Source organism: Rana temporaria, chromosome 10, assembly GCF_905171775.1.
Source record: "Rana temporaria chromosome 10, aRanTem1.1, whole genome shotgun sequence".
In the NCBI taxonomy this organism is placed as follows: domain Eukaryota; kingdom Metazoa; phylum Chordata; class Amphibia; order Anura; family Ranidae; genus Rana; species Rana temporaria.
In genome coordinates this window covers 51,946,665-51,973,732 of record NC_053498.1, presented here as the reverse complement: position 1 = coordinate 51,973,732, position 27,068 = coordinate 51,946,665, and the positions used below count along the sequence as shown (strand labels likewise).

At 46.7% G+C, this 27,068-nt stretch overlaps 1 protein-coding gene across 4 annotated transcripts in view; it reads right to left on the bottom strand.

The window, feature by feature from the left end:
* The window catches only part of PPFIA3 (PTPRF interacting protein alpha 3), a 624,634-nt gene that overhangs the window by 261,858 nt on the left and 335,708 nt on the right, over positions 1 to 27,068 (bottom strand). For all 4 annotated transcript variants that reach the window (XM_040327613.1, XM_040327612.1, XM_040327615.1 and 1 more), the window contains one exon: positions 25,889 to 26,023. In XM_040327613.1, coding sequence (XP_040183547.1) covers positions 25,889 to 26,023 — 135 coding nt within the window. The remainder of the gene's footprint in view (positions 1 to 25,888; positions 26,024 to 27,068) is intronic.

Here is a 27,068-nt window from a genome sequence, read left to right as displayed (position 1 = left end):
ATGGGGTCACGCTTCATTTAAATGGATCACGCCCACTTCCACCTACTTTGAATTAGGCCGGCTTACGCCAAAGAATTTACGTTACGCTGGCGCAACGCTGGGAGCAAGTGCTTTGTGAATACTGTGCTTGCCTGTCTGTGTTATGTCGGCGTAGCGCATATGAGATGTGCTACGCCGGCAGAAATATGCGCCGATGTATCTGAATCCGGCCCAATATATCCACAATCCCTCAAAAAATATATACGGTGTGAAAAAATAGGATTTTTGTACTCGCCATAAAATCCTTTTCTCTGTAGTTCATGGACGGACACAGCAGCATATTCTTGACAGTAGGGTATTAGCCTTCTCTTAGGAGAGGACCAGGCAGGAACATGTTAAAGTGTTAAAACAACATTAAACTGTACAGTACCGCCCAGGGGGCGGTCCCTCTGGGTACAACCCCTCTCCCTGCATCTGGCAGCTCAGTTCGTCAAAAAGCAGTACAAACATAAAAACAAGGAGGGGTGGGTGCTGTGTCCATCCATGAACTATAGAGAAAAGGATTTTACGGTGAGTACAAAAATCCTATTTTCTCTTGTGTTCATGGACGGACACAGCAGCATATTCTTGACAGTAGGGATGTCCCCAAGCAGTGTCAAAAAAACAAGGGGTGGGAACAGCAATTAAACAAACTTCACCTCAAACACAACCAGAGCTCCTCAACGGAGGAGTTACAACCTTAAAGGGGTTGTAAAGACAAAAATATTTTCCTCTTAAATTAAAGTCTGACAGTAGCTGATAAAGTAAAAAGTAATGCTTTGCATTATAACTAGTTTGATACCTGTTGAAATCAAGCTGTTTTTGTAAAGACCCTGCTCTCTGAATTCAATAACAATTTTGGATCTCAGCTGCGGAGGCTTCTCAGGTCTCAACCACCAATTAACTCTCAATATTTGTGCTGAGAATTTGGGGTTAGGTCATCACATTCTCCATGGAACCAAAACATGAATTGGGGACAGCTTATTACTTCATAAGCTTAACGTGTGAAGTAAATTAAACAAGGAGTCTCTTGAGCATGCAAATGGTTACAATATAGGTTTGCTGTAGCTGTACTGTTAAGTAACGTGGTACTATAGGTGGATAGTTAGATAGGTAGTATGATAGGATTGAAACAGTATGCCAAGAAGTTGCTACCAACAGACAGAGTTCATATCACACTAGCATATACTTTGCATGTAAAGTGGTGAGGCACGTAATCCTAGTCCCATCTAAGAGTGAGAGCAGATCATAGACAATAACAGCTTGCTATACTGCTGACATGATACTTGCGGTTCTGTTGTAAGGAGGAGGTTGAGTTGAAGAAATACAATCAGATGTTTATCCAGGAGTCACTGAAGCTGGTGAGAGCTGAAGGTCCAGGCTATGGTGCGGATGCAGAGGTGCAGGGATGTTACCAGGGCTGCCAGTGAATACAGGGATGCGAGTCCAGGCTTATGCAGCCATGGTGAGAGGTGATCTCCAGGAAAGACAGGGTGCAAAAGTCAGAGGGTCAAGGGTGCAGGCTCTCGGGTCCCAGGTGGCGGCAGGTGTCCAACAAGAATAACGGAACACCCTGCCGCCGAACCTGGGAGTTTAAATAGCCCGCCAGTGAGGAGGATAAGCCAGGGCACGCCGGGACGCGCTTCCGCGTTCCAGCGTGGAGCGCAGTCGTCCGCGCACCGGAAGTGTCGCGGACGGTTAACAGAATGGAGCGCAGCTGTATAGGGAAGTTAGAGCTGCGCTCGTTCTGCTTGGTATAACGACAGTGGCGTTCCATACTCCCCTCCTCAAGGGGGCACCCACAGTGCTCCCAGTAGGAGATGGTCGATTGGGATACCTGCGATGAAATTGTCTGATGAGTTGGGGAGCATGAATGTGTGAGGAATCCTCCCAGGAGTCATCGACTTGACTATAGCCTTGCCAGCATATCAAATACTGAAGAGAAGAACCCAGCTTCCTGGAGTCAAGAATCTTCTCAACCTCATATTCAGTTTCACCGAGAACCTCGACTGGAGGAGGGGGTGTGGAAGTCTGTTAGGGAACGGGTTAGATATGAAAGGTTTGATAAGTGAAACATGAAATGAGGGATGTATCTTCCAATCCGGAGGTAGAAGTAATTGAACAGCGTTAGGGTTGATCACATGTGAAATTGGGAAGGGTCCAGTGAATTGGCGACCAAGTTTTTTCGAAGGTATCTTAAGGCGTAAATTTCGGGTGGATAGCCAGACTAAGTCGCCGACTTTGTATGTAGGAGGTACTGTTCTATGGGCGTCATAATATATTTTTTGTCTTTGTTGGGCAGTTTCGAGGTTGGAACGAAGTATACCCAGAGTCTTCTTTAAAGTTGAAAGATAGTGTTCAACTGCGGGAACATTATTTGGGAGAAAGGAAGAAGGCAGACTGTTGGGATGGAACCCGTAGTTCGCGTAGAACGGTGAGAATCGGGAAGAAGAGCTGGTAGCATTATTATACGCAAATTCAGCGTGGGGAAGCAAATGGAACCAGTCGTCCTGTAGATGGGTGCAATAACAACGCAGGTACTGTTCGAGTGTCTGGTTGACACGTTCTGTTTGTCCATTTGTTTGAGGGTGGTAAGCAGTGGACATACGGTGATCAATTTGTAAAGCTTCACAAAGGGCTCTCCAGAATCTAGAAACGAACTGAGAGCCACGGTCTGAAATGATTTGAGAGGGCAAACCATGGAGCTTAAAAACATGGCTACTGAAAGCTTTCGCTGTTTCTAAAGATGTTGGCAATTTCTTTAAGGGAATGAAGTTAGCCATCTTTGTTAGTAAGTCTACTGTGACCATGATGGTGTTAGCACCCTGTGACCTGGGGAGATCAACTATTAAATCCATCTAAATAACTTCCCAGGGTCTATTAGGTATTGGGATGGAAGCTAGGAGACCGTAAGGAGGCATTCTTGAATGTTTGTTGGTGGCACAAATCTCACAGGAGTTAACATAGTCATGAACTGTGTGATGCAATTGCCTATATGCTTCAGTCTAATGCTCTCCCTGCTAACTTAATGCTGTTGGTTACAGGTAACAGGTGTTTTATGTGTGATTCATCTCTCTCTGTAAGGACTGTTCATATGTTAAATAAGGCTAGCTTTTGAAAGGCCTTTAATTGTGTGATAACCCTGTCTACAACCTAGTGATTCTCAGAGGTGTTAATAGGTGTCAAACTGGAAGCAGACGAAACGTCTGCTTAGGAAACTCAAGTGTGTGAAGGTGGTTTGTTGTGTAAGGAATGTGCAGTGATTAGACATGATAATTGTCGGTCGGTGCCGACCTGTCTGGAATGTTTTAGTAATTAGCCTTACTGTGTGATTGGGTTGGGTGGAGATTTCATTGTTGCTTCAATGTCTTGGACTGTATAAAAAGCTGAGAAGAAAAACCATTAAAGTCTGTCTTGTTCAAGCAGTAAGCTTGTCTCATGTGTGGCTTTCTGGGCGACTCCAGGGATATCCCTCCTCGTGGAATATTGGGGTGATTTTCGTTATGGGAAGAAGGGAACGTTGACGGGGATATCATACCGATACCGTCACAATTGGTTGGTAGCAGTGGGATTTTCCCTTCTACTCTCCTTTACACCCGGATTCCAAGCAGACACTGGAAGAACTACTGGAAGTTCGTGGAAGGATTGCTAGCAACAAAACCAAGCGGGTCATCATAGCAGAATCAATGGAGCTAGACCAGGAGGACGGGATTGCAGCAACGCCAGCAGTACAAGAGATGGAGACACCAGGGATTCAGGAGGAGGAATCGCCAGCCAACAAGCTAATGAGAGAGAAGCTAGCGTGGTTCGGCCCGAACCCAACGCCAGATGTGGTGCTGAAAGTGATGGACCTGTTAGTAAACGCAGAACTACAGAAGGATAAACAAATAAGAGATGCAGAGCTACAGTTAAAACTGGCAGCAGTCCAACAAGCAGCCGCACCTTCTCCAAACAGTGAGTACAGCACAGCAGACGCAAGGAAGATTCCGTTTAGCGCTTTTAAAGCTTTTGATGAAAAGGACTGTGAGATTGATAACTTCCTGGCGGATTTTGAGCGACAATGTAACCTGCACCGAATAGCTAGAGGAGAGTGGGTTGCAATATTGTCAGGCAAACTGTCAGGCAAAGCTTCTGATGCTTTCCGGACCGTGCCAGATCAGGATATCCATAGCTACGCCCGGGTTAAAGAAGTGCTCCTGGCTCGTTATGCAGTAACCCCAGAGTCCCACCGACAGAAGTTCAGGGACTCACGCAAAACCACGAAAGACTCTTATGCGGAATGGGCATGCCAGTTGTCCCGGTCGGCCTCTAACTGGGCTAACAGCAGCCAGGCCACCACCGCAGAGGACATTTTGCAACTAATGCTCCTGGAGCAATTTTACAATCACATCCAGACGGACGTCAAGGATTGGGTGAGAGATCGCAGGCCCATGACTCTACCAGAGGCCGCGAAGTTGGCGGATGAATATGCGGATACTCACAAGACAAACCAGGTCACACCACGGGTACAACCCCCACAACCAATGGCGCCCTCACACCCACCAGCCGCTAGATACCAACCGCCTAACAGACCGATGACATATAGCCCTCGCTACCCACGCCAGGAGGACAACGAACAACGCTGCTTCCGGTGCAAACAGTTGGGTCACTTCAAGCAGAATTGCCCCATGAATGACAACACCAGGTCAAATTGGTCTCAACCTGGGTACCGCCCACCAGCAGCAGCCCATTGTGTAGACTCGGCTTGGGATCCCCAGGAGCTGGGTCAGGAAGAACCATTGGGCACCCCTTACGAAGCCCTCATGGTACAATCTGTTATTACGGACAACAGGGAACACCATTGTCAGCTGGTCATGGGCGACAGCCATGAGCCGGAGGGGCCTTGGAGGGAGCTGGGCAGAAAGAGGCACCGCCAGCTACCCTCCAAGAAGAAGAGGTCATGGAAGTCATATAACCAGCGGACCTGGGAGGAGAAGAAGCGACTGGAGGAGATGGAATCGCAGCGGGCGCCCCAGATGCGGGCCGAGATGTTCGCCAAGGGCCCACCGGTGGCCCCTTACACCACCACCCAGTTCCTGATGATGAAGGACCACGTTGAAAGCCTGCAGGACATGAGCAAGCAGGATCTGATCCGTGAGTACATAGAGCTGGAGGAGTGCATAAGCCGCATGGAGGAGGAGAACAACCACCTGAGGTCACAGCGGGCTGACCCCCCCAGGCTCCATGAACTGGAGATGGAGCTGGAAAAGCTCAAAGAGGAGAACCGGCGGCTGCGGAGGGAGCAGGGGGTGGCTGACCTTATGGGGCTCTGAGTCCCCTCTCTCCCCCCCCCCCCCCGGACTCTGAGCACCAGTGCTACAGCACTTCAACAAATATAACTTTTTCTTTTTATGAATCTCCTGTGATTGTCACTTCAGAGCCATAACCTGCCCCTCCCATAGCGGGACACCTAGATGGCGGCGCACAGACCCATTCGCCATCTTCACACTGACTTCTGGTGACTTTGCAGATCGCACAAAGACTTGGGGACTGACCGACGTGTGATCTGAAGACCCGGTGGCATACCTGAGTCTGAAGCAGTTGCCAAGGGAGGTCAGTCACGCCAAACGGAGTTAACCTCGGACTAAAAGCTCTGAACCCGTCAACCCTACTGGACCAGGGAAGGTCCAACCGGGTTTGCCGGAGCAGGGAGAAAAGGGGGGGCCATTGTGATGCAATTGCCTATATGCTTCAGTCTAATGCTCTCCCTGCTAACTTAATGCTGTTGGTTACAGGTAACAGGTGTTTTATGTGTGATTCATCTCTCTCTGTAAGGACTGTTCATATGTTAAATAAGGCTAGCTTTTGAAAGGCCTTTAATTGTGTGATAACCCTGTCTACAACCTAGTGATTCTCAGAGGTGTTAATAGGTGTCAAACTGGAAGCAGACGAAACGTCTGCTTAGGAAACTCAAGTGTGTGAAGGTGGTTTGTTGTGTAAGGAATGTGCAGTGATTAGACATGATAATTGTCGGTCGGTGCCGACCTGTCTGGAATGTTTTAGTAATTAGCCTTACTGTGTGATTGGGTTGGGTGGAGATTTCATTGTTGCTTCAATGTCTTGGACTGTATAAAAAGCTGAGAAGAAAAACCATTAAAGTCTGTCTTGTTCAAGCAGTAAGCTTGTCTCATGTGTGGCTTTCTGGGCGACTCCAGGGATATCCCTCCTCGTGGAATATTGGGGTGATTTTCGTTATGGGAAGAAGGGAACGTTGACGGGGATATCATACCGATACCGTCACAAACTGTCTTCGCCAAATGGGGCCACCAGTAGTCTCTCTTAACAAGGTGAATGGTTTTACTGATTCCAAGATGACCAGCCAGTGGAGAGTCATGGAGTTGCTTGAGAAGAAAAAGTTGTAACTTAGGTGGAACGTAAATTTTATTGTTAAAGGTGTATACTCCATCAGGTTGTCTTGTGAGAACCTTGGGTAATTGGGAGGCATCATTGCAAAGAGTTTGAGTAAGCAACTGCCTAAAGGAGGTAGTTGCCCCAATGAATCGGTTGGTAGGAATAATGGAGAGAGGAGGAATCTCAGTAGTCTGATCTTCGTACATGCGGGACAAGGAGTCAGCCTTTATGTTTTGTGTTCCCGGGCGGTAAGAGATATAGAAATTAAATCTATCAAAGAATAAGCTCCACCTAACTTGGCGAGCGGACAAGGTCTTACAGGCTTTCAGATGTTGTAAATTGCGATGATCTGTAAGGATAGTGATAGGGTGTGTAGTACCCTCCAATAGATGTCTCCAGTTACCTAATGCATCCTTTATTGCGAGGAGTTCCTTTTCCCCAATGGGATAATTCTTTTCGGCTGGCAATAAAGTCCTGGAGTAGAAGGCTACTGGGTGCGTAGGCTCAGATAACGTGGGTCGTTGGGAGATTACAGCACCCAAGGCGAAATGTGACGCATCAACCTCAAGTGTAAAGTGGTATAGTGGATTAGGCAGTTGAAGGATGGGAGCAGAGGTGTAACAGAGCTTGAGAGTTTCAAAAGAGTTTTGTGCATCATTAGACCAAGAGAAAGGTGTCTTTATACTAGTTAAACTAGTCAGTGGTTTCACAATTGCTGAAAAATTCTTGATGAACTTTCTGTAATAGTTTGAAAATCCAAGGAAATGCTGAAGAGCCTTCCTTGAATTGGGAACCGGCCAAGCTAGGATGCACTCCACTTTGGACCGATCCATCTGGATACCTTTAGGAGTAATTTGATATCCTAGGAAGGAAATAGTTGACTGGCTGAAAACACACTTCTCAAGCTTAGCGTATAAGGAGTGTGTTCTGAGCCTGGCCAAGACCCAACGTACATGTTTGGTGTGTTCTTCAGGAGTGTCAGAATAAATCAAAATGTCATCCAAGTAAATTACGACACAAATGTCGAGTAAATCGCGGAAGATGTCGTTAATGAACCACTGAAAAGTTGCAGGTGCGTTACATAAACCAAATGGCATTACAGTATATTCGTATAGGCCATACCGAGTCTTGAATGCGGTCTTCCATTCATCACCTGGACGGATCCTTATCAAATTATAGGCTCATCTGAGATCTAACTTTGTAAAGATTTTAGAGGTCTGGAGACGTTCGATGAGCTCTGGGATAAGCGGTAAGGGATATCTATTCTTTACAGTGATGCTGTTGAGAGATCGGTAGTCAATTATTGGTCGGAGTGAGTCATCTTTATTTTTGACAAAAAACATTGCTGCACTTGCAGGAGAAGTGGAAGGTCTAATGAAACCTTTCTTGAGGTTTTCATCAAGGTAATCCTTGAGATGTACAAGTTCTGGTTGAGATAACGGATACATTCGTGCGGTAGGGATAGGACTGTCAGGAATAAGATCTATAGGACAGTCATAAATCCGATGCGGAGGGAGTAAGTCTGCGTTGGTCTTACTGAAGACATCTGCGAAGTCATGTAGATAAGCTGGGAGATCAGTAAGATAAGCTTCTGTGAAAGAGATACAGTACCTGCCGCTGAGATACCGGCCCCCCACCCTAAGTGAATGGATATGGGGTACATCGTACCCCTACCCATTCACCTGGAGGAAAAATGTTAAAGTTAATAAACACGACAAAAGGGTTTTTAAAATAATTTATTAGTCTGCTCCGGAGGCACCCCCTGTCTTCTTTAGCTCTTTCAGCAGGGGGGCTTCTTCTTTGACGTCTTCGGGTGGGGGCCGCTCTTCTTCGCCGCCGTCTGGTTCTCTTCCACCGCCGGGGGGGGTCGCTTTTATAAAAGCGCCCACCCCCCGGCGGGTTTCCTCCGACGTCTTTGGCGGGGGGTGTTGTGTTTCTCAGGGGGGGGCTTCTTCTTCCGCTATCCGGGGGGTCCTCTCCGCTATCCGGGGGGGTCTCCTCCACTCTCCGGGGGTCTTCTTCTATGTTCGCAGCTCTCCGCTGTTCACTCGGCGCACCCCGGTTCTTCCTCCCGCTGTCCGGTGCCTTCTCCTTCAGGGCTGAACGTCTTCTTCTTCTGTGCTGTGACGTCTTCTTCTTCTCTTCTTCAGCCTTCTCCCGATGTTGACACGTCGCCTCTTCTCGCTGCAATGACAGGTGCGCGGTTTGCATCTGACTTATATAGGCCTCACAGTCCCATCATGCTCTGGTACCTACCCATGTGATACCTACCCACGTGGGTAGGTACCGGAGCATGATGGGACTGTGAGGCCTATATAAGTCAGATGCAAACCGGGCACCTGTCATTGCAGCGAGAAGAGGCGACGTGTCAACATTGGGAGAAGGCTGAAGAAGAGAAAAGAAGAAGAAGACGTCACAGCACAGAAGAAGAAGACGTTCAGCCCTGAAGGAGAAGGCACCGGACAGCGGGAGGAAGAACCGGGGTGCGCCGAGTCAACAGCGGAGAGCGGCGAACATAGAAGAAGACCCCCGGAGAGTGGAGGAGACCCCCCCGGATAGCGGAGAGGACCCCCCCGGATAGCGGAAGAAGAAGCCCCCCCCTGAGAAGCACACCACCCCCCGCCGAAGACGTCGGAGGAAACCCGCCGGGGGGTGGGCGCTTTTATAAAAGCGACCCCCCCCCCCCCGGCGGTGGAACAGAACCAGACGGCGAAGAAGAAGAGCGGCCCCCACCCGAAGACGTCAAAGAAGAAGCCCCCCTGCTGAAAGAGCTAAAGAAGACAGGGGGTGCCTCCGGAGCAGACTAATAAATTATTTTAAAAACCCTTTTGTCGTGTTTATTAACTTTAACATTTTTCCTCCAGGTGAATGGGTAGGGGTACGATGTACCCCATATCCATTCACTTAGGGTGGGGGGCCGGTATCTGGGGGCCCCCTTATTAAAGGGGGCTCCCAGATTCCGATAAGCCTCCCGCCCGCATACACCGACAACCAACGGCCAGGGTTGTCGGGAAAGGGCCCTGTCCTCATCAACATGGGGACAGGGTGCTCTGGGGTGGGGGGGCCGCAGTGCGCCCCCCTGCCCCAGAGCACCCAACCCCCCCATGTTGAGGGCATGCAGCCTGGTACGGCTCAGGGGGGGTGCTCGCTCGTCCCCACTCCTTTCCTGGCCGGCGGGGTAACGTGCTTTGGATACGGGTCTGGTATGGATTGTAGGGGCACCCCCTACGCCGTTTTTTCGGCGTAGGGGGGGTCTCCTTACAACCCATACCAGACCTAAGGGCCCGGTATGCTCCTGAGGGGGGAACCCATGCCGGATTTTTATTTAAAATCCCGCGGGGAGTTCTCCCTCTCGGGAATGCATACCAAATGCCGAAGCTAGAATTGGCGGGAATCCAAGTCGGATCTCCCGTCGCTTCTATGGCAGCTTTGTCTCCATCTCCATATCGCGGTCACCCACTGTAGTGTAAATAGGATAACAGGTTTCCTTACAATATGCAGACTGTAGAGAAAGGGAATTGTTAGACCATTGAAAGCTAGGCTGGTGGAGTAGCAGCCAAGGTAAACCAAGGACTATTGGGAATAAAGGTGACGAAATAACGTCGAACACAAGTGTTTCAGTATGGCCAATCCCACAGGTGACCAAGAGGGGAGAAGTTTGAGAAAAGACTGGGCCAGAGGAGGAACTAGAACCATCAATAAAAGTGAGTGACAAAGGAGTTTGCTTAAACACACAAGGGATTTTATTAGATTCTACAATTCTTGAATCTATAAAGTTGCCACAGGTTCCGCTGTCGACCATAGCATCAATGGTAATCCTTTCTTGATCCCACTGCAAGGTAAGGGTAATAAAGATATAACGGTTAGTGGTAGTTCCATGTGAATTGAGCTTACTAATGTGGGAGAAATTACCTTCAGAGTTCCTCTTGAGGAGTGGACAACTGGAGACAATGTGGTCTGGAGCTGAGCAGTATAAACATAGGTTATTGACTCTGCGACGTTGTTTCTCTGCTGGGGATAATTGTCCTTTAATAGCTCCAAGTTCCATCGGTACATCTTTAGGAGGTGATCTGGATCTCTTGAAAGGTGTAAGAAGATATGTGTTAACTCGTTCAGCCTTCCTTTTGCGAAGGCGACGGTCAATGGCAACAGAGAGATGCATGAGATCCTCTAAAGATGGCGGAAGTTCAACACGGGCAATTTCATCCTTTATTGCTTCCGATAAGCCTAAGCGAAATTGGTTCCGGAGTGCAATATCTGACCACTGGGTCTCTCTGCTCCAACATTTGAATTCAGATATGTAGTCTTCCACATGTCTTTTTCCCTGTTTGAGATTCCTGATTGAGTTCTCTGCAGTCAGCTGCTTATTGGGGTCCTCATAAAGCAAGGACATCTCATCCAGGAAGGTGTCAAATGCGCCCAGGAGGTCCCGCGCTCTTCCACATAATCATCGGCCCAAACTCTGGGTTCGCCCTTAAGGTAGGAAATTAGGGTGAGGATTCTGACCCTATGGGAGTAATAGGTGCGGGGGCGTAGGTCAAACATCAGGCGGCATGAACTAATAAACTGGCGGAAGAGTTTCCTATCTCCAGAAAAGTTTTCTGGGGGACAGACCTTAGGCTCAGGTCTCTCTCTGGCTTGCGCATAATTTTGGTTACGGAGGGCGTCATTCTCTAAACGTAGTTCGTTCATGGAGGTGGTTAGGGTATCTACCCTTTGTGAAAGTCCCACTAAGTGATTAGCAAGCTCCGCTGGATCCATCTTTAAAAAGGGGTTCCGTTATTATTTAAAGACCCTGCTCTCTGAATTCAATAACAATTTTGGATCTCAGCTGCGGAGGCTTCTCAGGTCTCAACCACCAATTAACTCTCAATATTTGTGCTGAGAATTTGGGGTTAGGTCATCACATCCTCCATTGAACCAAAACATGAATTGGGGACAGCTTATTATTTCATAAGCTTAACGTGTGAAGTAAATTAAACAAGGAGTCTCTTGAGCATGCAAATGGTTACAATATAGGTTTGCTGTAGCTGTACTGTTAAGTAACGTGGTACTATAGGTGGTTAGTTAGATAGGTAGTATGATAGGATTGAAACAGTATGCCAAGAAGTTGCTACCAACAGACAGAGTTCATATCACACTAGCATATACTTTGCATGTAAAGTGGTGAGGCACGTAATCCTAGTCCCATCTAAGAGTGAGAGCAGATAATAGACACTAACAGCTTGCTATACTGCTGACATGATACTTGCGGTTCTGTTGTAAGGAGGAGGTTGAGTTGAAGAAATACAATCAGATGTTTATCCAGGAGTCACTGAAGCTGGTGAGAGCTGAAGGTCCAGGCTATGGTGCGGATGCAGAGGTGCAGGGATGTTACCAGGGCTGCCAGTGAATACAGGGATGTGAGTCCAGGCTAATGCAGCGATGGTGAGAGGTGATCTCCAGGAAAGACAGGGTGCAAGAGTCAGAGGGTCAAGGGTGCAGGCTCTCGGGTCCCAGGTGGCGGCAGGTGTCCAACAAGAATAACGGAACACCCTGCCGCCGAACCTGGGAGTTTAAATAGCCTGCCAGTGAGGAGCAGAAGCCAGGGCACGCCGGGACGCGCTTCCGCGTTCCAGCGTGGAACGCAGTCGTCCGCGCACCGGAAGTGACGCGGACCGTTAACAGAATGGAGCGCAGCTGTATAGGGAAGTTAGAGCTGCGCTCGTTCTGCTTGGTATAACGACAGTGGCGTTACAGTTTTATTCACCTCCGTCACTCCTGAATCATTATTCTCACTGACTTCCTGGTTTGCGGTGCGCATTCATTCTTGCTACATCACGGCCTAATGGGAACTACAGTTCCCATTAGGCTTAGCCTCCATGCCTGTGAGGGATAAGAGAGCATCTTCACGCAGAACTGTAGTCATAGGGAGGGGGTGAGCACGTTCTGCTTTCCACAATGCAAAACGGCTCAGATGCTGGTGGAAAGCAAGAAGAGGAGAGACAGGAAATGGCATTTTCAAACCTGGATTACTGTATTTTGTAGGTCAAAAGGAAAAATGAGGTAAGTGATATTTAAATGCTCTAGCTTACAGCAATCAATTGATCTAATAAAAAACGAACCTTAAATCCGCGTACACACGGTCGTTCCAAACCGATGAGAATGGTCCGACGGGCCATTTTCATCGGTTCACCGCTGAAGTGGCCTGCTGGTCTGATGTGCGTACACACCATTGTTTCAAAAACCGATCGGGTGAGAACGCGGTGACGTCAAACACACGACGTGCTAAATAAAACGAAGTTCAATGCTTCCAAGCATACGTCAACTTGATTCTGAGCATGCGCGGGTTTTGAACCGATGTTTTCTGTACTAACCATCAGTTTGGACCGATCAGGCAGCGGGCAATCGGTTCGATTTTAAAGCATGTTTTAAAATTTTGGACCGAAGGACAACAGACCGATGGGCTATACACACGGTCGGTTTGGACCGATGAAACTGAACCTCGGTCCATTCTCATCGGTTTTGTCCGACCGTGTGTACGCGGCCTTAGTGTTCCTTTAAACAGCCGCCTGCAAAACCTTGCGGCCGAAGCAAGAATCCGAAGATGCACTCACATCAACCTTGTAAAATTTAGTGAAGGTGTGAACGGACGACCAGGTCGCCACCTTACACATCTGGGAAACAGACGCTTGATGTCGGAAAGCCCAAGAGGCACCTATTGCCCTGGTCGAATGTGCCGTGACAGGAAAGGGAGGCGCCCCGCCCTCGTAGGGCATAAGCCTGAATCACGATCTCTCTGATCCACCTAGAAATGGTGACCGAAGAGACTGCCAGACCCTTCTTAGGACCCCCCACCGAAACAAACAGTGAGTCTGACCTCCGGAACGGAGTAGTAGCAGACATATACACCCACAGAGTTCGGACAACGTCCAAGGAATGTAACGCAGCCTCCTTTGAGTGCGACGGTCGAGGACACAAGGACGGAAGTACAATGTCCTAATTGAGATGGAAAGCCGGAACGACGCACTAGGACAGGGATGCTGCGGCCAATCTGGAGCAATTAGGATCATCGAAATCCCCTCGGTCTGCAGGCAGAAAAAAAACAGAGCTGCCAGATGCAGAGAGAGGGGATTCCGATAAGCCCCCCGCCCCGCAGACCCCGACAACCAATGGGTCCCCATTAATTGAAGTTGGAATCGTCTCTAACTTCAAGTCGCAGGGCAAAGTCGGATCCAAAGTAGTACGACTGTCGTGTCGTACCAGTGTGAACCCAGCCTGAAAAAAGAACAAGAAACCTAGAAGCTGATTGATTACTATGCACAGCTGCACCAGATTTTGTGTGCACCAATTTTAGCAAATCTCCTCCTAATGGCCCATACACACGATCCGAAAATCGGACGACAGATTGTCTGTTTTTCTTTTTTGCATGCAAGTCGCATATCGAAAATGGAGAGGTTACTAAAGTTAGGAAAGTTCTCATACGACAGAATAAAAAGATCAGAAGTGATGTAATGTGTTGTAGTGTATACTCGGACTACAATAACCTGATTAAATGAAAATCTTACAATCTGGTATTATACAAGAATTTTTTTTGTACTTGTCTGATCGGATAATATCGGATGAACTGTTGTGATCGGCTCTCGAAAGCTCTGTACTAACGATCCGATTATCGTACGATCGCTTTGAAAGTGGTATTTTTCGTCCGATTGCCGGATTGTGTGTACAGACCATAAGACTGATTACCGATGTAGTCTAGGTGCAACTCTCTCCTTCCCTGAGTTATCTTTGCGTGGTGCCGAGTTAAAAACAAGGGACTTTAACATGCCCCCGGCATGAGAAACTTGTCCGAAGGATGGTATTTAGAGGGAGTCGGTAGGGGTTGAAGACCTTCCCAAAATCTCAACTGTATAAATTTTCCACCATCTACAAATGAAATATTTCTTACAATTATCACTGAAAACCCGACTGCACTCCTAATCTTGCATCCTTTGAAACCATTTGCAAAAATTACCTACATGTACCAGGTATCATCACCACCATCTTCTTTTTGTGGATCACATTCAATTTTAACACCCCTCTCCCTTATACCTCTATATGAGAAACAGATTTTGCTACCACCCTGTCAGATGACATCAGGCAATAGATATGGATCACAATATTCAAATGCTCTATCAACTCACAAGCAGTCAATTTCAATTATAAATGTATTCTATGGTAGGCTACCTCCCACAATGCTTTTTTGGATAGTGGGTCCTCCCATCAGGAAAAATCCACTTGAAACTTTGCTCAATAGAAAACCTGCTTAAAGCGGAGTTCCACCCTATTTTTCAACTTAACAGCATTCTATTTAACACTGCCCCCTTAACTATATTTGGCCTGTTTTTTTTTTTTTAAAACTCACTGTTTTATTCCTGTGAGTTTCTTTCTCCCGCCGCGGCGCAGCAGCCTCGCCGTCTCATCTAGCGCTGCTATGCCTCCTGGGAGATGTGTACCATGAATCCCAGGAGGCTGGGCTGAACTATCGCAGTTGAAAATCTCGAGTGGGCGGGCAGGAGGGCGTTCGGAGGCGGACCATCTGTCCGCCTCCGCCCTGCCCACCGCACTAATTATGTACTCGGCGGGGCAGTTGAAAATCTCGAGTGGGCGGGCGGGAGGGCGGACCATCTCTCCGCCTCCGCCCCGCCCACTACACTAATTATGTACTCAACGGGGGGGGGGGGGGGCTGAGGGGGAGAGTTGGTGGGAGAGCGGAGCTTGCCAGCATAGCATATACGTTGCCACTGCACTCAGCAAACACAGCCACTGTGCCATCAAATGGCTGACTCACTGTGCCATCAAACGGCTGCCTCACTGTGCCATCAAATGCATCCACTGTGCCCAACGCTGCCTCACTGTGCCCGTAAAACGCATCCATGTGCTGGGGGTGATGCGATTTGGTGGGAGCGATGCAATGTGCTGGGGGCTATGCGATTTGGCGGGGGACCGATGCGGTGTGCTGGGACGATGCGATGTGCTGGGACGATGCAGTTGCGATGTGCTGGGGCCGATGCGGTGTGCTTGGGCGATGCAGTGTGCGATGTTATGGTGGCAATGTGCTGTGCTGGGGGAAGGAGGAAGCAGGAGGAAGTCAGCACAGCACAAGGATGGTGGTAACCCCTCATAATGAGCACAGCAGAAGTACAAACCCAGGAACTCAGCACAGAACAGGGATGTTGGGAACCCTTCATGAGGGGTTCCCACCATCCCTGTGTTGTGCTGACTTCCTGGGGCTGCACTTCTGCTGTGCTCATTATGAGGGGTTCCCACCGTACCTGTGCTGACTTCCTGTGGCTGTACCCCTGCTGTGCTCATTATGAGGGGTTCCCACCATCCCTGTGCTGTGCTCATTATGAGGGGTTCCATTAATCCCTGTGCTGACTTCCTGGGTCTGTACTTCTGCTGTTCTCATTATGAGGGGTTCCCACCATCCCCGTGCTGTGCTCATTATGAGGGGTTCCCACCATCCCTGTGCTGTGCTCATTATGAGGGGTTCCCACCATCCCTGTGCTGTGCTCATTATGAGGGGTTCCCACCATCCCTGTTCTGTGCTCATTATGAGGGGTTCCCATCATTCCTGTGCTGTTCTGACTTCCTGGGTCTGTACTTCTGCTGTGCTCATTATGAGGGGTTCCCACCATCCCTGTGCTGTGCTGAGTTCCTGTGGCTGTGCTCATTATGAGGGGTTTCCACCATCCCTGTGCTGTGCTCATTATGAGGGGTTTCTACCATCTCTGTGCTGTGCTCATTATGAGGGGTTTCCACCATCCCTACAGCCCCAGGAAGTCAGCACAGCACAGGGATGGTGAGAACCCCTCATAATGAGCACAGCAGGGGTACAGCCACAGGAAGTCAGCACAGCACAGGGATGGTGGGAACCCCTCATAATCAGCACAGCAGATACTATTAGTCCTCTTTAAGCGTCCAGATTTTTAAATTCATCATAACGAATGTTGGTAATTGTTATGAAAAGTGAACGAATCTAACGAACATTCGTATTTCGTACGAATCCGAATTGAGTTTCGGGCACAAAATACGAAATAAAGGCTAATGCGAAACGGAACTAAACAATAATTTATTGACAGTGCACATGTCTAGTACATGTATACACACTACATATATAACAAGATATATATATATATATATATATATATATATATATATATATATATATATATATATATATATATATATATATATATATATATATATATATATATTTATATAATCTTATTATGTAGATATATCTGCACAGGAACAAATTATTTAGTATATTTACTGGTTCCTGGAAGGAGGAGGGGAGGAGAGGTTTGCATAGATAAGGGGCGGCAACTTCCTCTGACACTCCCGTTGCTATTGAAACCTGATCTGAAACCTGTGAGTGAGAGAAAGGGGGCACTAGCAAGTGTTGACCTTCTATGTGTGAACAAATAGATATTTGTGTCAATAACAGTGATTCGTATTAAGTGATGAGTAAATCCAAATGTACATATTAAAATGCCACAACAATACATAAATGTCCATGATTAGTGAAAACTCCCAATTGGGAGGAAAATAATTAATAATTAATGTGCAGAAAAAAAAAAGTCCATAAGTAGAAATAAACAAAAAACTTTCAGGATGATTCCACTTAGTTAATACAGGTTTCCACCTCCACCAGAAAAAGAGTAGATCACCGCAAAAGTGCACATGGATGGCACCTTACCGCAAGATGTTGACCACCTTAATTAAAAGGGAGGTCAAATAAGGCATAAAATCAACCATGGATTCCAGGCTAACTTCTTGTTGTCTTGATACTGCCAATCTCCACACCACATGAAGTTTGTCAAAAAAAGAAGAGGAAGATCGCCATAGAATAATACCTTTTATTAAAATGGATTAAGAACAAAACAACGCCAAGTGGCCTCTTACTTGATAGTGCCTGTCCCTGGCACTGAGGTTGAATGGCGTTGAGTGTAGATGGAGAGGCGGTCTACACTTGCTGGAAGCCTGAAGAGCGGCGTGCAGCGTGCGTTCCAGCTCTCAAGGAAGGAGAGCCAGCGTGACCTGAAGTACGTTAATCGTGCATGACCAGTGCGCCTCGACGTACGTTTCATGATTGCCACGTCGTCAGGAAGCCTCCTGACGATGATGGTTGATTTTATGCCTTATTTGACCTCCCTTTTAATTAAGGTGGTCAACATCTTGCGGTAAGGTGCCATCCATGTGCACTTTTGCGGTGATCTACTCTTTTTCTGGTGGAGGTGAAAACCTGTATTAACTAAGTGGAATCATCCTGAAAGTTTTTCATTTATTTCTACTTATGGACTTTTTTTCTGCACATTAATTATTAATTATTTTCCTCCCAATTGGGAGCTTTCACTAATCATGGACATTTATGTATTGTTGTGGCATTTTTAATATGTACATTTGGATTTACTCATCACTTAATACGAATCACTGTTATTGACACAAATATCTATTTGTTCACACATAGAAGGTCAACACTTGCTAGCGCCCCCTTTCTCTCACTCACTTGTATGGTTACATATCACTGTAATTGTGGGGAGCAGCTCAGCATTTATTTTATTTTATTTATTAATTTTTTTATTTGTATTTATTTATTAATATTTGTATTTGGCGCGAGAATTTACCCCCCTGATCTGAAACCTATTACACTGCTTGTGCAGCACTGAGCATGTGCGAGATCTGCAAGGCTGAAATCCAGGAAGTCATACAGTCTGGCTTCATGATGCCCACACTTAAGATGGCCCCAGTCAATTTCTATTTTATAAAGTATCTAAATGCTGTAACAACCTAACAAAACGGACCTTAGTTTACAGACTAACTTTACTAGAATACATTAAGCTTGTGTATTACAGGGGTATTTATATTTAAAAAGTGAAATTGTGGCCGGAACTCCACTTTAATGCTCAAGTTTCGATTACGTATTCACAAAAGCCAAGTAAACCACAGGCATGAAAACAGCCCACTATACCATTATATACCAATAATCTAAATCCCAGATAAACCTCTGAATGTTTATGAAAGAATGTCACCAAATCTAAAAGACAAAGGGCCAAATCCACAAAGCAGATGCGTCGACTTAACTCGAGATTTCTAATTTTGCACCGCGCGTATCTTTGCGCCCGATCCTCAAAACGAAAAATCCGTTTTTTCCGTCCTACCTAAAATAATTACTCCGGCGCATCCTCTGACGCAAATTACGCTAGTCACGCCGCTTTATTTGATAGGCAAAGATGCAAATGAGGGAGATAGGGCGATCCTCAAAATTAAGTGTGTGCGCCGTAGATTACGCCCTGTGCGCCGTAGATTACGCCCTGTGCGCCGTAGATTACGCCCTATGCGCACCTGTTAGTTTCCTGGAGCAAAATTAGACTTTATAAAAGCAGCCCTAATTTTACACCTGCCCTGTAAAGGTCTGCTGAAGCAACACCATTGAGGAAGAGCTGACAACACATCTTTGTTGGACTTCAATCTGACTGCCAAAATGAACGGCCCATCCATGATTATAACGGCACTCGCAACTTTACAGGCGCAGAGAAGGAGGAGGGCACAGAGGAGGAGGAGGAGGGCACAGGAGAGGGTATACTGCCCACGCCAAGATCTCTTTGGCATGACTGCTTCTGAGGTCTATGGCAACTTCCGCTTTAACCAGGAAGCCATCCTGGAATTAACCAGGATCCTGCAGGATGATCTCAACACCCCAACCCAACGATCCCATGCCCTGCCACCTCACATCAAAGTAATGGCAACCCTGCATTTTCTTGCCACTGGGTCTTTCCAAAGAACATGTGGAGGTCTGGCTGGGATGGTACAGTCCTCGATGAGCAGGTGTGTGCACCAGGTTGTCCCTGCAATACTGAGACGCATGGGCAGTCAATTTCAAAAGCCCACCCAGGAGGACCAGCGATTGAAGACCATGGCGGACTTTTATCAGATTGCCTGATTCCCACGAACCATCGGGGCCATTGACTGTACCCATGTGGCACTACAGCCCCCCCATGATACAGAGCACCTGTTCAGGAATCGCAAAAACTGGCATTCCATAAATGTCCAGGTAATCGTAGATGCCCATGGCCTCATCTGGCATGTCTGTGCCAAATTTCCGGGTTCGTGCCATGACAGCTATATATTCCGGCAGACCAACATATCTCGTGATTTAGAGCTGAACCTGTATGGAGACAGCTGGCTGGTTGGTGAGTGACATGGGTGTCAGGTATGACTGTCCCCCCCATGATGCAGACATCACAAGGGGCACATGCATGACTAATATCCTCCTGTCTTTTCCCTTCCAGGTGACTCTGGATATGCCCTGGGACCTCACATGATGACCCCCTTCAGGAACCCCCAAACCCCAGGAGAGCAACGCTACAACGAGGCTCATATTCGCACCCGGGCAGTGGTGGAACGCACATTTGGGCTGCTGAAGTCCCGCTTCAGATGCCTGGACAAGACTGGGGGTACACTGTTGTATTCCCCAGACTTTGTGTGACAAATAATCGGGGCTTGTTGTATTCTTCACAACTTTGCCATGAGAAGGGGACTGGAGATTAACTTACGTGCTGACCTGACCCCCCACCCAGGCAATCCCCCCCTAGCCCACTCTACCCGGTCTACTGAGGGCACAGTAGCCAGGAGACGCCTCGCAGAAGGCATCTTTTCACAGTAAACGCACATGAATAATGTCACAATGATAATATTTGTTTTCACTGGAAACGCACATGAATTATGTCACAATGAGAATGTTGCTTTGCACAGTAAACGCACATGAATAATGTCACATTGAGAATGTTTTTTTCTCTGGAAACGCACATGAATTATGTCACAATGAGAATGCATGAATGCACACCACTGTGGTCCCTAGCACAGACACATCACATGCACATCGAATTGGATTAGATCCAAGTACCCCCCCCCCTTTGGTACTTGGGAGCAGTAACGCCACGCCACGGCTCCAATTATGTCACTGTGCATTGATACACCATTCAGGAACCTGGGATCACTTCTCCCTGGTCCTGGGGATCCCTTCTCCACCAAAACTGAGGGTGACACCCTTATTTTGTCAGGAATGCCACCCCCCCCACATTCACACATCATTCACACACATAAACCAAATCATAAGTACAGTATAATAAACAAAATTATAAAAAAAAAAAAAAACCAAAAGTACCCCTGCAATTTAAGTCCGGCGGCGAGTGCTCCGTCTGGGCTGCCCACGGGCAGGGGCACGGGCACGGCCACCTGGAGGATCTTCACGGGGGGGGAGCAGGGGAGGGAGTATCTTCATGGGGGGAGCAGGGGAGGGAGTATCTTCATGGGGGGGGGAGCAGGGGAGGGAGGAGCCTCCCCTGGTGTCTGACCTCCGGCTGGCCTGCCCTCCAAGGCCACTGCTATCCTGTTCAGGCAGACAGTGATGGCAGCCGTATTGGCCTGGCCAGCCCGGGTGTTGTCCTGCACAGCCCGGGTGTTGTCCTGCACAGCCCGGGTGAGGGCAGTCACCTTCTGGGCCACGCCTGTTGTGGCGGTATGCAGGGACCACAAACAGGTGATGACCCCCAATGAATTGGTGGCCACATCACTGAGTGACTCCCTCATTACATCCAGGCTGTGCTCCATCTTGGCCATAGTTTTTTTGATGTCACCCAGACTGTGGGTCTGCTGGCCATTGTCCCTCAGCAGACTGGCCGGCATATGCTCAGACCCCCCCCTGGTCTCCTGGGTCGCCATCCTGCCTGCCCCTGAGGCTTGTGGCCTGGGAGGAGGGGATAGAGTGACCCTTGTGGGTTGTGGCATGTTGGGGGAGGAGTGGGAGGGGCTACCCCTGATGGTGGCCTGACTGGTGCCAGCCTCTGGGGTAGCCTCTGGGGGAGCCTCAAGGGTATCCTCAAATGTCATGAGATCAGTGGCAATAATGATTTCCCGGCCAATCTGGAGATCTTCTTCCTCCTCCCCCTCATCCTCCTCCCCCTCAGCCTCCTCATGAGGGGAGGTTTGGCCACTCCCCTCCCCTGAGGACTCCTCAGCAGCCTCCTGTCTTTGGGGTGGTGCAGCAGCCTGGCCTGATGGCCCAGCAATCTCCTGGTCATCTGTGGAGGACACCAAACAATCACAGGTTTGAGGATCCACACACTTGGCACATCTTCCCTTCCCCCACCCACACATGCTAATCACCAAATAGAAAAACAAAAACCTTACCTGGCCTCACAGGAACATCAGACTGATAACCAGGCAGGCCCACCACCTGCTCTGGCTCGAAACACCGGGCCACTGCCCATTCCTCCTCAGTCAGCCGGATGGGGCATGGTCCCCCTCCTCCAGTGCCCCTCCTATGCGCAGTGAGCTTGGCCACCTTATTGCGGACCACGCTCCTCAGATCATTGATCTTTTTCTTAATGCCAGCGGGGGTCCTCGTCTCCCCTCCCCCCGCCGCATTTATGTGATCTGTAATTTTGGCATAGATCCTCTTCCTTTGGGACGGGGAGGTGTTCCGGCTATCAGGCCCATGTAAATATCTTCCATATTGGATGATATACCTGGCAAGGATTTGCTTTTCAACATGCGAAAAATTCAGCTTCCTGCGTTTGGGAGCCATCACAAACACCACACAGCAACAAGAAAACAAACAGGACAAACACACAAAAATACACACCAAACAAACACACAAAAATACACACACAAGCAGACAGCTACTACAAAGTCAAAAACAAACACACAAAAACCAAACACAAAATCCAAGCAGAAAAAAAAAAAAACACTTAGCAGAAACAATCAAACAAAAAATACACTTATCAGAAAAAAACAACAACTACTATCTACTACTCCTCCAACACTTCTCTATCACACACAACTTACCAACAAACACTGACAAACTAAGAGCAGAAGCAAATTGCTCATGGAAGGGAACACAGGGAAATACTTTTGCAAGTGAAGTGTGTTTGACTGGGGCTAGTTAAGCACAGGGCGATCCTCAAACTAAGTACACTTGGCCTTTTACCTATCTCACTGATTGCGCCCAGCAAAGTTCTGCACATGCGCAGTGAGCAGCAGATTCGTGCGCGCATGCGCAGTACGGCCGGACCTTCATTTGCATGGGGTCACGGCTCATTACAATGAAGCACGCCCACTTCCTTCCCACTTGCCATAACCCCGCCTTACGCCTCGGAATTTAGGTTACGGCTGGTGCAATTTTGTGCGCAAATGCGCTGTGGATACGGCACTTACGACACCAACTTAGGGCGCCGTAACTTAAATGACATAAGTTTAAAAAAACGTAATTTGCGCCGCTGGCTGTGGATTTGGCCCACAATCCTTATCTTTATACTTAACTGTTCATGGTCTCATTTGAGAGTACACTATCTACCACCTAATTAGTTCTGCTCTCTTGAATCCTTTCACTTTCCCCTTTTACCCCTTTCTTTTTTCCATCCCTCATACTATGACGGAAAAAGTGTATGGTATGAGTCTAGGTTCTTTAATTTTTTTTGTCTAGTCCTTTTGTATTAATATAACTATTTGCCTTTGTTACATATACTTCAATAAAACATAAATATTAAAATAAACCACTATAGCTTTATAGCTTTAATCTAAACTGATTTTAGAGTCTGGGGACTTCTCTTTATCTGTAGCAGCCAGCATATTTACAAAAGTGAACTAGTGACTCACTGATGACTTGCACAGTTTTTACCGAATCCAAAGATGAAAGTTACCAAAATCAATTAATAGAAACCTTTGGACCCACCATGACCTCTTCATTCAGTGGAGAGAGAGCTGGCAATGAAGTAAAATGGATGCATGTGAAGAAGCATTAGGGAGACAGAAAGGAGAGTGCCACGGAAGGGAAGAAAAAGAGTCTAAGATGTGGGAGGCATGGTGACGTGAAAGTAATTGTTGTCTAGCGCAGATCCTAGAAAATGTATTAGCACACTGGCAAATAGGCCATAAGTGCCCCAAATTCCCCAGTCCAGATAGAGGGCACAACAGAAAACAGCATGAACAAGCTAATGCCCAATGCCACCGCTTAACCTTGCTCTTGACACTTCTAGTCAGCAAACTTTGCTCTTCAGCAGACTGGCATGCACTGCCCTCTTTAGTGCCAACATTCACTCACTGTCTCGTCAGATTAATGCTTTCTTTATGACAATCAAAAAACAGCTTATTAATTTCATATTCAATATCTCTGCAGTGCTATGCATATATACAAGTTTACAAAAATTAACTTAGAAAGTTGAGATGGGGAGGCCTGTTGTTGCATTACTTAATTTGCAGAGATAGGATTTGATTTAGCCAAATCTTTAAACACTCATTGCAGCATTGCAGGTAAAGCTTAATGTTTTTCTTAAACAACTGGTCTGCCTAACCACTCCAGTCTATAGGCATTTCTCCCTAAATCCACTAGAGTGCCAAAATGATTGTTTTTGTTTGTAATCTATTCTAATGCATTATACATAATTGTACATGGGATAGACATGGCTTTCATTTCAAAAGCAGATTTGAATACAGTTATTTTTTTTATTTTTTTTAGAAGAAGCAGTAAAAAAATAGAATTATATTTTTTTTTTTGATGTTTGTGATTGGATCGATGGACTGTTTTCATCGGACGAACCGACCGTGTGTGGGCCCCATCGGTTTGTTTTCCATCGGTGAAAAAAAATAGAACCGGTTTTAAATTTTTCTTATGGATAAAAGTCCATCGGTCAAAAATTCACGCAGGCTCAGACTGAATTAGGAGACGAGAGCGCTCGTTCTGGTAAAACTAGCATTCGTAATGGAGATAGCACATTCGTCACGCTGTAACAGACTGACAAGCACGAAGACTGAAAAGCGTGAATCGGCTCTCACCAAACTTTTACTAACACATGTGTAACGGAACTATGGAACTATGTATTCTGTGTGGACATCGATGATAATCCTACAGTGAGGCCTACAAAGGGTTAATTGTAGAATGACTCTTTAACTGCTAAAATTCTAATGTCCCTTCTTAGTTAATTGACTCTTTTGTGTATTGTTCAAGATAGCAGTCTTCTGTCAGGTGTATGTTGATGGGATGATCTGTGAGTGTTTAATTGTTTTAAAGGTTAATTGAATTCTATTGTCTGATCAAGTCATGTTAAATAAGATTGGAGCCAAATGGTCTAGAGACTGATTGATTCAAGGGAATGTCATTATTTCAAAGTATGTGTGTGAAGGGGGGGGGCGGAGAGTGTCATTGTTCATGTAAGTTGTTGTAACCATATAAAAAGTGAGGTGAAATGTGCAATAAAAGTCAGTCCTGCTTGACTCTGCAAACGTAGCCCGTCTCGTTTCTTGAAAGGGCATTCGATGGGATATACCGGCGGTACCTGCATATCGCAGCTTGCCAGGGAAAAGGACTTCTCCAACGGCTGAGACCCTCTCCCTAGCTGGGTAGCCGTTACAACATGGTAACACGAAATCAGCAAAAGCAGCCCAAAGGGTGGCGCGGTTGGATTTGACCTTCCCCTTTACAGTGCCATCATACGTGGTGTACGTCACCGCGTTCGGACACAAACGGATTTTTGACCGATGGTGTGTAGGCAAGACTGATGAAAGCCAGCTTCATCGGATATCCGATGAAAAAATCCATCTGATTAGATTCCATCAGATATCCGATCGTGTGTACAGGGCATAAGACTGCTTTAAAGGGGGAACTTTGATATAAAGGGGGGACTGTGCTGCAAAGGGGACTGAGGACAGACTTCATGAATATCCCATCCCCACGGCCCTTTCACCAGAACCACTATCCTCCTCCAGCACGATGAATCCCACCTCCTCCTGGTACCTAGGAAAATTGGCTGCCATGAAACTGGTCCCTGGAGCCCAAAAGGTTGGGCACCGCTGATCTAAATCATCTGATGTTATTGCTGCAACCTGGGGATTAATGTGGGGAAGAAATGTCGATACCCGGAAACACCAGCCTGCAAATGCACCTGGATGTGCACCACAGCCAAGCGATTCCTGGTGCCATTTTAAAACTGGACATATAGCCGCTGTCCTTAAAATGGCACCCAAAACTAAAAAATAACAGAATTAGGCTTTATACAAGATATATCAGTGAACCTTGGTTTGAAAAGCATGCTAAGCTTTCCACTAAGAAAGACCAGATTTTGTATAATGGAACTATGACACAGTATAATCTAATCTTTCTTCTTTTTCAAATCTTTTTTACAAAACGGCTAATTTTGAAGTGCCGGAATGCTAGTTTATATATTTGGAGCTTCTCCTGACTACAAGTGGTAATTGTGCAATATTCATTATCAACCAACAAAATGTTTTTCTTTAGTTATTAATCAATAACATTAATACAAAAAAGATGTAAAAAAAAGGTACTCTATGCATTTGTTCTAACTCTTGCTTCTCTTGTAAAGAAAAGGACTTTTTATGAAAGATTTGCTGGCTTTTTCCTACTGTGTGCTCTGATTAGACAGTGTGTAAGTATAGATACCTTGCTGAGAGCTGCCACTCGCTGTGCCAACTGAGCTTCAATCTCTGGGAGAGTCTCTGCTTTCTGCAGGGTCTGCTGTAATTTCTGTTTGGCGTCCTCTAGCCACTCCGTCAGCTGCCGGTTCTTCTCTTCACTCTGTGACAGGAAGTACAAGTCAACAATGTTAAAAATGATCAGTCAATAGCAACCAAGGCACAACCCAGCCTTAAAAACCACACTGGTTACCAGATGCTCTTTGTTATCTGTTGTAATGTACAATCTCTGCCACTTACTTTTTCAGTAAGCCAATTTAGATTATTAGCCCAGCAACTCAGGGCCCATAATGGAATGACCAAAAACAGCAGCCAATGACCAGGAACCAGGAATTCAAAATCTCATGTATAGCTGCAGTCCAATCTCCTAGTTATAAAATTACTGGCTACATCGGCTGTGGGCAATCTTCTGCCTTCAAAGTAGAATTCGGGGATTGGTCAAACTCATTTTACAACTGCTTCCCCACCCTATAACACCTATACTAACTACCCTGCTGAATATATCTAATATATCTATATCTAATATCTGGTTCTGACTCCAGGGGAGAGGAGAGAGCACATGTGGAAAGTCTGAGAGGTGATGTCACACATCGGCTTACTATGGGCCTTCCATTGTCTGAGGCCTCTGTTAGCTGAGAGAGGGGAGCCAATCACGTGACCGAACAGGAGCAGAATGAAAATAGGTACGCATATACTGTACATCGGCCTTTCTCAACCCTTGAAATAACTTTCCAGTCTCAGGGAACAGCTGCTAAAAATTATTTGATCTATAAATCATGATACACTAGTGTGATGGTCAGTGGGAAGATTGCACTTGTGGTAATTGGAAAGAATTTGCCCCTTACAGATAGCTAAAAATATCAGTGGTGTTAATGGGCACTTATCCGAGAGGCAGAAATTGCTCATTGATCAAAGAACCTCTAGCGACCTCTGGAGGAACCCTGGTTGAAAAACAATGCTGTATATCTTTCTTCCAAAGGGTAGTGAATATACAGTAGGTGTTAGAATGTGGTGGGAGTAGTTTCAGGATTAGTTAGATCGATTACAGAATTTCACTTTAAGCAGTCCGATAACGCTTCTTAACCAAAGAGTAAAGCATCATGGGAGAATCAGCAAAAAAATTAAAATAAAGAAAGCAAGAAAATGGC